Source organism: Peromyscus eremicus, chromosome 5 (genome assembly GCF_949786415.1).
Source record: "Peromyscus eremicus chromosome 5, PerEre_H2_v1, whole genome shotgun sequence".
Lineage (NCBI taxonomy): Eukaryota > Metazoa > Chordata > Mammalia > Rodentia > Cricetidae > Peromyscus > Peromyscus eremicus.
The window spans coordinates 66689960-66704283 of NC_081420.1; the positions used below are offsets into that span (position 1 = coordinate 66689960).

At 40.0% G+C, this 14324-nt stretch overlaps 1 protein-coding gene across 2 annotated transcripts in view; it reads left to right on the forward strand.

Moving 5' to 3' along the window:
- Positions 1 to 14324, forward strand: part of Cacnb2 (calcium voltage-gated channel auxiliary subunit beta 2) — a 367430-nt gene that overhangs the window by 329381 nt on the left and 23725 nt on the right. For both annotated transcript variants that reach the window (XM_059263616.1, XM_059263615.1), the window contains exons 4-6: positions 5689 to 5811; positions 7483 to 7619; positions 10852 to 10928. In XM_059263616.1, the coding sequence (XP_059119599.1) occupies positions 5689 to 5811; positions 7483 to 7619; positions 10852 to 10928 (337 nt within the window). The remainder of the gene's footprint in view (positions 1 to 5688; positions 5812 to 7482; positions 7620 to 10851; positions 10929 to 14324) is intronic.

Below are 14324 nucleotides of genomic sequence, written 5' to 3' on the forward strand. Positions count from 1 at the left end.
TTAAGGGCCATACTTTTAACTCAATTACCTATGATTTTCCTTATAGTCTAGCGTAGCAGAACTAGCTTACAAATAGCTTAGAAATCAATTACCTGGACTTCACAGGAGCTTGCTTCAAAGCCCACCACAACTGCTTACTCCACTCACTTAACTCACTCTTAGATGAGCTAAGTATTAGACCATCTGTCTCTCTTCTACCCCTACCTTGCCTTTTCCCCTGCCTGTACCCCATCTTCCTGTTCCATTGAGAAAGTGAGTCATTGAGATAACATTCTATCATTGAAGCCTCTAGTGTATGTGTATAGTCCACCTTCTTGCCTTTGTCTAGCATGGAATTCATTGTTTCTATCTTAAGCATTTACCATCAATTCTTTCTTCATTTTCGTGTGTCATCATATATTTATTCACATCTACTGAAAGAGAAAAACAAAAATTGTGACATTCCAATTCCATCCCTTTCTTTCTCATCACAGATTTCCCTGGACATTCTATATACCCACTGTGTCTTCTCTTTTTATTCCCCCTCTTCTGTTTGGTTTTACCCTCATCATGCTGCTGAACTGGTTATCAACAGCTGGCCTTTGGGTTATAAGGTTCACACAGCAGTTTCTGGTCCTCATCCTCTTGGCCTACTAGAAGATCCTGACACACCTGCTCTGTCTCTGCAGCTGTGAACTCTGGAGAGCAGGTAGTCTCAGCAATGCTGTTCATTCATGCACCCTCATTGTTCAAAACAATCTCTAATACAAAGATAATAGATGGATGGACTGAAGGTTCACAGATCATTGAGAATTCAGAAAAGCCTTTCTTATCACCCTGATTTATTTCGGCCGTCCAGCATCCCCATGTTTACTCTGTGCTGACGTATCTCTATGTAACTTTTGTAACTTCTTTGAAATGCACTACTTAAGAAATCATCTCTGCTGGAATATTAGATCAGGTTAGGTCAGGTCAGCAATTTGAAAGATTTTAAAGATTTATTTATTTATTGTGTGTGTTTGGCTTGCACCATGTGTGTACCAGGTGTCACCCGAGGTCAGAAGAAGGCATTGGATTCTCTGGAACCGGAGTTACAGATAGTTGTGAGCCACCATGTGGGTGCTGGGCACCCAACCCAGTCCTCTGCAAGAACAACAAGCGCTCCTAACCACTGAGCCATGGCTCTCCAGCCCCTTTTCTTGTTGATCATCCCATCTAATGGGAATTAGGTTGTATTTTTCTGTAAATTCATTAAAAGATAGCAAGTTGGGAGTAGCTCATATTTAAGGCAAGCCCATCATAACCACTAGAAGAGAAACTATAAATTTCACCCTATGCTCTTTGCTCCTTCCTAATGAAAATGTATGCTTTGCTACTTAACATAATATAATGCAGCTTTGTAAGAATAAAGAAGTCCATGCATAAAAATCTACATAATTGTACTACTCATAATTGGAAGTTTTTAATCTTCAAGGAATTCCCTTTGGCCTTTGAATAGTATTATGCAATTGGCATGCTTTAGTAAAATTAAAACAAATATTATGTTGTACTTATTTAAACTATTAGTTTCAATATGAACTCATTAAGTCATCTATTGGGAAGAAAGCTGGAGCTAGTATCATAGATCTATGATGGTCTGTTCATTCTACTTTATGACCAGAGGAGTTCATAACAGAATTATCTTCTGCTTACGATAATTGCTTTCTGACAGTGAAGCCTAGTAGCTGTAGGAGGATGTGAGGACATAAGAGCTGCTCTTTCTGTAAGCTCATCTCCGACAGGCTTCCACAGAAACTTTTGTAGAGCCAGTAGAACACCCACTAGATATAAAAAACCAAAAGTCCTGTACCCACAGAGCTATCCAAGACCATCCTCTGGGGCTGTCATACTAGCTTTCTGTGTACACATTTGTCACTGGATGACTCTAGACAGACTGTCTGACTAGAGTGAGGGATAGAGGGCTGGAGTCAGCAGGAGCATCTAAAGGTGGACAGCTGGACTAGTGTTAGGAGATATTTCTGGAAGCCTTTTGGGTCTCTAGGTCAAGTAGGGCTAGTGTGAGAGTGAAGGATCAGAGGGTGGTGATAATACCATGTGGCTTGGATCTTTAGCAACATGTCTAGCAACTGCAGGGCTCACCTTAGAATGAAGTGTATTCATCTCCCGAGGAAGTTCATGGTGACAGCCATAAACTGATGAAAACTGTAAGGAAACAGAATTGAGGCATGCGGATGAACCACGGAGTTCTTAGTGACTCTGTAGAGGACACTGGGCCACGGCATTCAGGGCTGCCACAGCAAAGGTACACAGAAAATCAGTCTTGCACACAAAAAAAAAAATTAGTCAACTTGCAAAGTAAAGCTATCATGTTCCTGAAATAACTTCCAGGCTATTAAAAATCCTTATGGTTAATACTTCATCCCAAGGAATTTTCCATAGCTTTCTACTATTTTTTTTTTTCAGAATACAGGTAGGTATGTCCTTCCTCATGGTCTCCCTAAGAGCTTTTTAGAAGCTAAGAAGCAACAGAATTTTAATATCTCAATCATCATTGCATGAATACTGCCTTATATCCTGAGGGAAAAAAGAGATAAGAAAGATATATCCAAATAAATGAAAAATATTATTTACCATTGCTACTGACATACTAAACCTCAAGTTGATTCAAGCAAAACAATATGAAAGTGTGTGACTTTACTAATGAACGACAGTTTTCCCTTGTGAACCTGCTCAGTTACTATGAGAATCAAGGTAGACTCATGGCTTTTTTTCTTTTGGGGGTTACTAGTCAACTGTAGCTGGAAGTCTCTCCGGTCCCACCTGGCCCCACAGCCACTTATGAAATAATCACTCAGAGGCTTAATATTAATTGTGAATTATATGGCCTATGGGTCAGGCTTCTTGCTAGCTAGTTCTTATAACTTAACTCAACCTATTTCTATTAATCTAAATGTTGCCACATGGCCGTGGTATTACCAGTCTGCTGGCATCTTGTTGTTCCTTGGGTGGTGGCTGGTGTCTCTCCTTACTCTCCTTTCTTCTCTCACTGTCTCTTTAGGATTTTCCCACCTGGCTCCATCCTGCCCTGACATAGGCCAATGCAGCTTTATTTATTCGCCAATGGGAGTAACATATTCACAGCATATGAAAAGATATCCCACAGCAGTCAACTTTTTAACACTATGTAAAATATAATTTTCAGATCTTCAAAATTTCATACAAACACATAAATAGCCTGAGACTGCCACGAAGTTAAGTTTACTAAAAGAACTTGGGCTTTTGGGGGGAGGAGGTTGCGTTTGAGTAACCACTCCATTGCTTATAACCTGGGACAACTTTGGTGTGGTGTGTTTTGTTTCTACGAAGTGGGTCTTGGTCTTTAGCCCAGGTTGACTTTGAACATGCTCTCATCCTGCCTAAGCCTTCCAAGTGTTGAGGTTAGCCATGTGAGCCACCATGCCAGGCTTCTGGGAAAGCTTTTGGAGCCTCATCTGGGAAAACAACCATTGGTGACTTAGTGATACTCACCACTGTATGCACACCACTCAGCACACTGCTTGCCAGGTGGCAGACATTCCCACAGTCTTGCTTTTCTAATTTCACTATAAGCTATGTCACATGCAAGGCGAAGAACCACCTAGAAGAAAAGAATGGGAGTTTTTAACTTTTGTATCATGTGCTGGTTCTCATCTCCTTAGGTACTAGAAATAGGGTGAAGACAGTAGTAACTAAGACATGGCTTTATGTTCTTTTTTTTTTTTTTTTTTTTTTTTTTTGGTTTTTTGAGACAGGGTTTCTCTGGAGCCTGTCCTGGAATTCACTCTGTAGCCCAGGCTGGCCTCGAACTCACAGAGATCCGCCTGCCTCTGCCTCCTGAGTGCTGGGATTAAAGGCGTGCACCACCACCACCTGGTTTTTTTTTTTTTAAAAAGATTTATTTATTTACTATGTATACAGTGTTCTGTCTGTATGTATCCCAGCACACCGGAAGAGGGCACCAGATCTCATTATAGATAGTTGTGAGCCACCATGTGGTTGCTGGGAATTGAACTCAAGACCTCTGGAAGAGCAGCCAGTGCTCTCTTAACCTCTGAGCCATCTCTCCAGCCCCTTCACTTTATATTCTTGAAGCACTTTTACTTTGTTACCTGGAGGGTGATGTGCTACTCTCTTGTGAAGTAGTGTTTATTGATTCAGTAATCTGTTTAGGTTTACTTCACGAGGTGATCTATAGTAAGCTTTGAATTCTATGTGCCATAAAGGGGGCAACAGAGCACAAGCACCTTACTAGTCAACCTTAAACAGTATAGCATGTGCCCACATGGCTCCTTGGCACAGGGTCGTAAGTGAAACTGGACTGGATGATCCACTGCTACTTCAGGTGTCTTGTGCTTCACAGCAGGAAAGCAAGTTAGAAAGGAATGCAGGACTAGCACACTGGAGCCAGGAGAGTGGTCTGAGAATGTGGTCCTTAGAGCAGTGACAGAGTCCAGTGACAGCGGAATGACCACAGTGATCCCCAGCCAACCTGGTATCCTAATCATGACTCTGAATAAACATGGGTGTAAATATAATTCTGCAACAGCCAGCCCTGGAGTCCCCCTATAGATGTCTTACCAGGGCTGCAGGCTAGCCCTGCGTCTGGGCAGTCCATTTTCCCTGCCACCTTACCTTAAGCCCTGAAGAAGCTCCTCTGATCAACCTGGGAGGTCCATGAGCCTGAAGCTGGGAGAAGAGCAGCTTGAACTCAGTCTCAGAGCTCATCCTGATTTTCGGTCTAGAAGGCTGACCTAGCTTTGCTGCCCTCAAGGTCTAGATCATCTCTTGGGTCCCACTGTGCCCCAGATTTTTGTACGAGTCTATAACCATGCTCTCCCCTGTCTCACCTTCCCGTGAGCCCTCTGTAAGGCCAAGGTGTCTCAGATTCTGTCTGATCTTGCACCCAGGAAACAAGGAAAGGGAAAATAGCCCCTGGTCTCAGAATATGCATGCCACAAAAATCAGCCTCCTTAATTTATCCATCTCCTGAATATGCATGTATTGCCAATGAGAACAGATACTTATCTGTGAATTTTCAGAAGCACCAAACAGTGAAGGATGGCTAAATTAATGTTATCTTTAGTGGCTGAGTGAACTCAAGGAGGAAAAATGGTAGGATAAAAAGGTCAATGCTTTCATAATTCCCTGCAGCCATGAATAATAGTTGCTAAGACTGGAGCATGTATTCTCTAGTTATTTTTCCATTCCAAATGTTATACTACTGGGAATTACATCATTAATGATTAATTGAAGTGGATGTTCAGAGTGGGGGGGGCAGTTTCTATGTTGTTGTTGTTTCCATCCAAACCAAATTAGGCAGTGTGTGTGTGTGTGTGTGTGTGTGTGTGTGTGTGTGTGTGTCTCGTGGTTTCCGGTTGTTGCCCGCTATAGTGTTGTAAACACGTATTTCATTCATTTATCTTCACTTCCATTACTTCAGTGCTTTCAAAGAGCACAATACCTGTTTTGTTTTCTAGTTCAGAAGTGGGTGGGTGTGGCCGAGACCGAGCACCTTCATTGAGAATACTAACAAGCTGCTTTGTGATGAGGAACCGATGAGGAGGAGCAGTGATTCCAACTGTTTTTGAGGGTGTCTTTGTACTTGAGGGGGAAAAGGGAGGGCCACTGTTACTTCTTTTCTTATTGTTTTTTCCTCCCGTCCCTCTTTAGACAAAACCTGTTGCGTTTGCAGTTCGGACCAATGTCAGGTACAGCGCAGCCCAGGAGGATGATGTTCCGGTGCCAGGCATGGCCATCTCATTCGAGGCAAAAGATTTTCTGCATGTTAAGGAAGTAAGGAAAATTTCAGTTTCTTTCGGTGTGATTTTTTTCACCTTTGACTCTCACTGATTTCTTACTGCTGTGAAAAGCATCATGTCTAGCTACAGTTGTCTAAAATACAGCTAAATCAGCGGCTCGCAGCCTTTTCTGGTATAAATAAACTGAATGTAGAAAGGAGTCAGAGACTCCCAGCAGGAATGCCAGGGCCCCTTTGGGCTTTGTGTCCTAGAAATTGGGAACTATTTTGTTAGGTGATCCATTTTTATGTGTGTCTTGCATTGTCTCTCTTAATGATTAACCTTGATTGACTATGTGTGATTTCCCCTGATGTCTGAAGTTGGAGTTATCTAAGGAAGAGTCTTTTTTCTTTTTTGTTTCTTATGAGACAAGATTTCATTCTGTGGCCCAGGTTGGCCTGGAACTTTCTATGAGGCCCAGGTTCTGAAGCTAACTATATAGCCCAGGCTGGCTTTTAATTTGCTGTGATCTCCATACTTATCACTCCCCTCCACCTCATTCACCTGAGTGCTAGCATTATATTTGTGAGTCACCATGCCTGCCTCCCGGGAGAGGGTTTGGTTGCTTTCTACCAGAGAAGCATAATCTCTGCAGTGGGAAGGAAACGGTGGGAATTAGAGCAAGTGAGACCAGAAGCTGATGCCAAGAAAACCCCTGTCCCCTAAGCTGACAATGACACAGGCCGGAGATTGGAAAATTCACCTTTAATTAAGTTTTGTTTGGTGTCCACATGTCACATGCTTGCTCTGTGGGACACCATAGTGACAGTAATTCTTTCTAGATGAGTCTGTGTGAACATAAGCTTTTTTTTTTTTTGACCCGAGGGAATTTGGAGTTGGAAGAATTCATAGGGAGCTTATGACAGTTAACTGAGACGTGCACTAAGGGGCACGAGTGAAGGAGCTCATGACCGCCCATTAGGAGAGCTCACAATTTCCAAAGAGTAGATAAGGTGTTCAGAAATGATGGTGAACTACTTTACAGTAGGAAGCTAGACTAATATGGGGACCTTGCTTGACGCCAGTACTTTGAGCGGGATCATTTTCTACTGTGGAAAGAAAAACCATGGGCATTCTTTCAAATGTTTGAAAATAGATTTAATTGAGGAAACTAAAATTAGATTGTGAAGACTCAAGATAAATACTTTACCTGCAAGAGACAAACCGTCAGCATCAACATGAGAAAAACCATCTGTGAACACTGTACTATATGATTGTAAAATAGCATAGCAGTACATTTTGCTGATACAAAATATTTCAGGTACATTTCCATACTTCTCTCTAAATATTAATACTTCCAGCTAATCCAGTTTTATAAGGGGAAGGGCTCTATAAGACTTCCTAGTTCCTAATTGTCTTTTGCTAGGTATGGACAATAGAACCTTGAAAGCTTCTCACAGAATCAGCCTGGTCCTAAAAGCAGCACTGGGAAGGGAGACTAGGAAATGCAAAGCCTTTCTTTGGCTGCTGGCTGATCACACCGAGCATACTTCACTCTTCTGAGCTGAACCCATAAACCCAAGGGCTTCTCGAGTTTTGGTATTCGATGCATGCTTCTAACTGCCGTGTTTCTCTCCAGTGAAAGCAGTTGCTATAGAAGAAATCGATTCAGATCTTTAAACTTGTGTGCACTAATTCATTCTAATACTTTTGATTTTGTGTGTAGAAATTTAATAATGACTGGTGGATAGGACGATTGGTTAAAGAAGGCTGTGAAATCGGATTTATTCCAAGCCCAGTCAAACTAGAAAACATGAGGCTACAGCATGAACAGAGAGCCAAGCAAGGGAAATTCTACTCCAGGTAGGAGGAAAATAGCTGTTTCTATGAAATGCAGACGATGCTCTCCTTTCTGTCTTGTTTCTCACTAAGAGCTGTGATCCTTATTACATATTTAGTAGATGTCCATGCAGTCCATTGACAGCACCATGGCTCCCATTAAGAACACTTCATCCCAGCTTCTGATTTTTATCCCATTTGAGAGAGAATCAAATTCATTATGGTCATTAATAAAAACAGCTAAGGTCACAAAGCATTAAATTTTGCCTTCAGCACGGAGGGGACTCTGAAGTCCTAATCATTTGCTGAATATAGTCAGGCACGTAGTAGCCATGGTGACTGTCTCTAGTTAACCAATGTGGCTGAGAGATTCTTTAGGGATTTCAGTCTCAGGTATCACTAGCAAACAGCAGCTTCTGTAGTCTGTTAGTTTTGTGTTCACCAGACAGATTCAATTTTCAGTTCTCCCAGCTGTTGAGCCTGTAAAAAGACACTATGTCTGAAGCATGTTAAAATTGCCTTTGCCAATAGTTGTTAGCTGAGTTATATAATAGGCTGAGCCTATTACTCCAACTGCACCTTCCTAGGAGGCTTAAGCTTCCCTTCCCTTCACCAAGACACTCATTAGGAGGGCTTCTCATCCATGTGGTGAATTTCATATTGAAGCCGACAGAGCCAAGCTGAAGAGCACGGCATGCTGCTTCTCACATGGATGGATGGAGGGGGATGGAGAAGACTTTATCTTCATGTGGACAGCTGAGTTTCTGTTTTCATTCTGTTATATCTTGCTTGTTTATATGATGACATAAACTCTGTTGTTAGTGATAATATTTTAATGTTAGCAAGTTTTTCACCTACTGTCAACAGACAAGTGAAATAGAATATACTCAACCTTATTAAAACTAGCTTTGGATCATTGTCACACTATCAACATCTTGCAATTTATTCTACTGAACTGGTTACTTTTTCTTAAAACTGTATACTCTTTCTTTAATTTTTCTGATTTTATTTTATTACATCTCTTTACTAAGCTTTTGTCTAGTTATGTTTAAGTACTTCTACTTACTTCCACAGTGTTTACATTTGCCTTTTAACACTTTGTATATTTTGTGAGGACATAATCAGAGTCAGTGGGGTTCTTTTGTTTTGTTCTTTTGAGACAGAGTTTTTCTGTGAAGCTGTGGATGTCCTGGAACTTGCTCTGTAGACCAGGCTAGCCTCTAACTCATAGAGATCTGCTTGCCTCAACCTCCCAAGTGCTGCAATTAAAGATGTGAGCCACCATGCCCAGTTTAGAGTCAGAGTCCAGTGTTTTTAAATATATATATATATATATATATATATATATATATATATATTTAAAAGAAGACTGAATTTTGTGTATATATGCACACATATACTTATTTGTATTATATATACACACATACATATGCATATATGTATGGTTATACAAAGATTTCAAAGTATGACAAAAATCTGGGGCTGGAGAGCCTGCTCTGGGGTTAAGAGTAATGGCTGCTCTTCCAGAGTACCTAGGTTCAGTTTCTACCACCCACATGGAATCTAACAACTTCTGTAACTCCAGGTCCAGGGGTTCAGATGCCCTCTTCTGGCCCCCATCAACATTGCAAACAGGTGGTATATTTACATATATGCAGACAGAACACTCACAAATAATAATAAAATGTTTTAAAAGATTAACAAACAGGCCAGCCTGGGCTACAGAGTGAGTTCCAGGAAAGGCGCAAAGCTACACAGAGAAACCCTGTCTCGAAAAACCAACAACAAAAAAAAAAGATTAACAATCAAAGGTGCACAGTTCAAGAATTGGGCATGTATATGGCATTTAAAGGACACATTTGCCTCTGAACAGTTTAGGTACTAGCAACATCTGTCACAATTTTTCGCAACACAATATATTGCCTATTAAAATTTATAAATAAAGTAGAGCACACCCATGCTTGAACTAAAGTTGGACTTAGGATTTTATCGAGGATACAAACAAAAGGTAAAAGCCACAGAAAGGAAGTGCTTGGTCTTAGCGATTAGTATCCTTGTGTAATTGGCAAAAGTGATTCTGTAAGTTCTACTTTTTATGAACTGTATACACCCCTGCATGTCCTTATTGGATATGCAGAAGTATTTAAGCTCTTACAGAGACAGAACCCACCTGCTGGTTGTTTAGTAAAGTGCTTGACATTTGCTTGTATATTAAAATGCTATTAAGACTAGAAAAAATTCAACCAATCACTAAGGGCATATCTTTTACCTGCTTATCAGTACTTAGCTTTGTCAGCAGGGTCCCCTGAGGCACAGCCATGGTCCACAATTCTTTCTAGTAGGACCTGGACCATCCATAATAAGAAGCCCTGGGCACTGCAGTTATGTGGTCTGAATTCCATGACATTCTGTGAGCATGTTTCTGGGATCTTTATGTGTTAAGAGCTGACATACGTTTCTATGTACTGGTGAACCGTACATTCTACTATAAACTCCAAAGTTTCTAAGACATGTAAGCATATGCTCCATCACATTAGAATCTTATAACTGTTTTTTTAATTTTTATTTTTTACTTTTAAAATTATCATACAAGATATAGATGTCATCATAACATTTTCTTATAAGCATGTTTTAGTAGATACCCCTTTGCCCTGTTCATAAGTAATGAATAATCTTCACAATGCAACCAAGTTGGATCCTTGTTTGTCTTGTTTTGAAAATTTTCACTATTGTCTTCTAGTTAATTCATATTACAATCTGTGTCTAAGTTTCATCTTTTATCTTAAAGATTGGTGAATTGGGGCGTTTTTCATTTACAGGTTGCCATGCAAGGTATAATTTTTAATATTAAGATACTAAAAGTAATCAAGCTAAGCCAAAGGAACTGGTGTTAGCCTTGATGTCTTACACCTTGCCTCCAAGTCCTCTAAATGTAAAGGCAAAGAAAATCTCTTCTGTCTAGCCATCTGTCATCTGGGCATGGAACTGGAGGGCTGCAGAAATTATCCTAGCTCTTTTCCATTCTCCCAGGGACTTCAAAAAATTAAAACATGAACTTCAAAACAGACACTATCATAAAACTGTTTCAAGTTCTCTAGGGAAATACTCTCCATTGGGAAATTTGCTTCCTTCTTAGAAGCAGACATTTTTTGGTTCAATTAAAAACCATGAAAAATTATAACATTTATTGAGCAGTACAATGTTTTAACATCTAAAACAATGGTTGAGTCTAATCTGAATGTTTACTTTACTTCAGTAAATCAGGAGGAAATTCATCATCCAGTCTGGGTGACATAGTACCTAGTTCCAGAAAATCGACACCTCCATCATCTGGTAAGTAGGTGATCAGTGTTGACCACTGTATACACCTTTCATGCTACCCTGACTACTTTAGTTATGTGAATTTACAAACCTACACATGTTAAAGTGTATCAGAAATAACAAGGCCCCCATGAAATTAGGGACAGTATGGACAGGTTTTTTTTTTTTTCTTGGTATTGAAGATCCAGCAAGGAAATAGCCTGTGTTTGCTCTAAGTTGTTACAGAAATGATAGATGTAATGTCATTGCTCACCTTATTCCTACTGTAACATGTTGTCAAAGGCAGAAAAGTTTTATGTGAATTTAAATTTAAATTTCAGTGTATTACATTGTATTTTACCTGATAAATCTGTCATGTTCGAAGTTGAAGTTCATCTATATGTGCCTCCTGAAAGTTGACACCTTTTATCAAGTAAACATTTACCAAAAGTATAAATTTTTAAGTGAGAAAATATGAGCAGAAAAAGAACTGTCAGTTTAGGATCTGGGTTGGTTGGAAAGACTATACACTTGTAACTCACAGCAATTTAAAGCCACAGAAAATTAAGCAAGCTAGTCTGCTCAGAGCAGACACTGAAGGCCTGCAGTATTAATGTGGGGCATGTGTCTACCATGATGAAAGAGGAGTCAGGAATCTCTGTATGCACAAGGGAAGGAGTCCACTCCTGCCCTTGCTCAAACATGTGAAGTTACAGGAATTCCTCTCTAGCCCTTAAAGATAACCTAACATTCTAAAAGGCTATATCTGAAGACTGTCATGAGGGCCCTAACATGGGAAGAAGTCATATCAGATTGTGATAAAGCCCCTGCTGGAGACAAGTAGAATTCTTCCATGTCCTCTAATGATAACACAACCTTGATTGGTGTTAACAAAATGCTGAAAAGTGCCTTTGTACTGGGGAACAAGTCAGTTGGTGTGAATGCAAAATAGTATTTAATTTTGGAGTCACATGTCATCATTACTAAAAATCAACATTGAGACTGAGTGGACTGAAGATAAAACCAAACGTACGATGTACTATCAGAATATCTAAGCTCTGTAATGAGTTTCATATCAATAGCTCAATGGATCTAAAGGGAATCTTCAGAAAATTCCAGAGAAAATTTTCCAAGTCTACTTCCAAAGACAACTAACTGCTCCATAACAAATGTAGACTGGTCTACAAGTGTAACTTTCATCTCTTTTGCTTACCAGAGGTCCCAACTATAATTCCCAACTCACTGCTAGACCAAGGAGTAATTTCCAATTCCCATATACACAATGAGGTAGTCTCCAACTGCACAATAGTACCTCACATTATACCTGTGCATAGACCCCAGTCATGAATTTGGCTTGACTTGACCCAAGCTCTAAGAGTAAGCTAAAATATGTTCCTAAGGTTTTCTAAATAAATAAGGAATGAGACAAGAAGTAAATAATAGTGAAGAATAATAAAATAGTTTAAACTATGTGGAAGCACCTTTTCCCCACGTAAATGCTAGTGTTTGCTAGAGTATGGGAATACAAGTATGTAATTAAAAGTGGGTAGCATCTCTCAGGAGGAGAATTATCTGAGTTCAGTGAAGTGTACAGAAAACTGAAGAGTTGAAAAGCATGTTTCTTAATGTGTTCTGAATGTGACATTTTAGAATTCTGTTTCAGAATGAACCCAAACACTTCTAGACCTAAATTTAAACAAAAAGTCACCAAGTACTAAGTTGGAAAGGGATTTGGAGCCCTTGGTGTTGAGGTGCAGGTCACCTTCCATCTGGAACTCAGGCTCTCTATAGGGGGCTGAATAGCTCATCCTTGTCAGGGCTAGACCTGTATGCATTTCCATTCTTTATGAATTTCCTGTTTAAATCCATTTCATGAATTTCCTTTTAAAACAAATCCATCCAATGACCATAACAGATGAGATTCAGTGAATAAATCCTAAAATTCAATTCAGAAATGCCACCATCATGAAGGTCTATGAACTCTCGCATTTATCAGGGGTTTTAGTCTCAGTTCCAATCAAGTTCTTGGAGGGTACTGTTCCTCAAATGTGGCTTTCATAAACCCAGGGAAAGGTAGGGACGATGAAGTAGATGGGAATACATCACCAGAAAGGAAGCAGATTTGATGTTGATTAAGACCTATTATTAGAAGAATGAAATAGTAGCCTAGATCCTCACCTTCATGTCTGGAAGTTGTAACAGCATACTTCCTTGTTGGGATTCAAGACCTGCTTTCACATTCTCTTCAGGATAATATTGCTCAAGAAGCACCATATAGAAACCTTCCAACATGAGCAAAGCTATAGTGCGGTGTAAAAATCTAAGTTGGTCTGAAAATCCTATGACTATGACATTCCTCTGCAGATCAAGGTCTGAACTTGTAACTAATTAGTATGCATAGGATAGAAATCCCTACCCATAAAATACCAGAGCTGATAATTGCAACATTGTGCAGATAAGTCAGGTGTTCACCCCTTCACAGACTTCTGAACTACTACACAGAAAATCCCTGTTCTCAAGTCTGAAACCTCTCAGACCACAGAAACTGCAAACCTGCAGAATGATGTGCTGTCTCAGATGATCTCGGGTCCTTTGAAAAGGCCAGGAGAGGCTTCTGTAACCCTCAGCTCAGCTTGTGTATCACAGGGCATGGGAGCTGAACCTAAGTATCAAACTGTTACTCTAACTGGTTATCCCTTATATCAATACAATGTGGAATTTGTTTGAGAGTTAACATATTTTGCGTGAGGCTTAATGGGATGAATAAATTTTCTTTTCTTCTGCTTGACCTAATCTCACCCATAAAGTAATTGCCTAGCAAGTTCAAATCTGATATTGTTCTGAACCATGAGCCCAAGGACATGAGCAACAGAGAAGTAAAAGGAACAGAAAGAATGCGTTCAGATGGTGAAGGCACCTCGCCCACAAGGCAGTGTGGTGCAGGAACGGGTACAGCTCTAAGGCAGGAACGCTGCCAAGAGCAAGCCCCTTTCATTCTGTGGGTTTAGCTTCTAAGTCTTAAAAACCAAGTGTTTGAGTTGACCTTTGTAACTTACCACTTGCTTCTGTAGTTGATAAAATTTTATAGCAATTTCATATTAGAAAGATTGCAGAAACTTGAAAGTGAAATTATGCAGCCTTTTTCATTGTCTAGTTTTAGAGCTATATTTTCAGGTAAAAGAATTTCAGAAGTGAAAACATGTCAAGCAACCAACTTGGAACCTTTATTTTATTCATGAGGAAAGAAGAGGCCTGTTCTCTTGTGCCTTTGGGACCTTGCATTCTGCCCCAGAGGCTTGGAAAGCACACAAATCTTAACTGATTTTGATATAATGATTTCATTAATCTGTTGTTTCCCATCGGTCTTCCATCAGGCTCTCTGAGAGCACCCACACTAACTTGAACTCATTTCAATCCTGCCCATCCCAG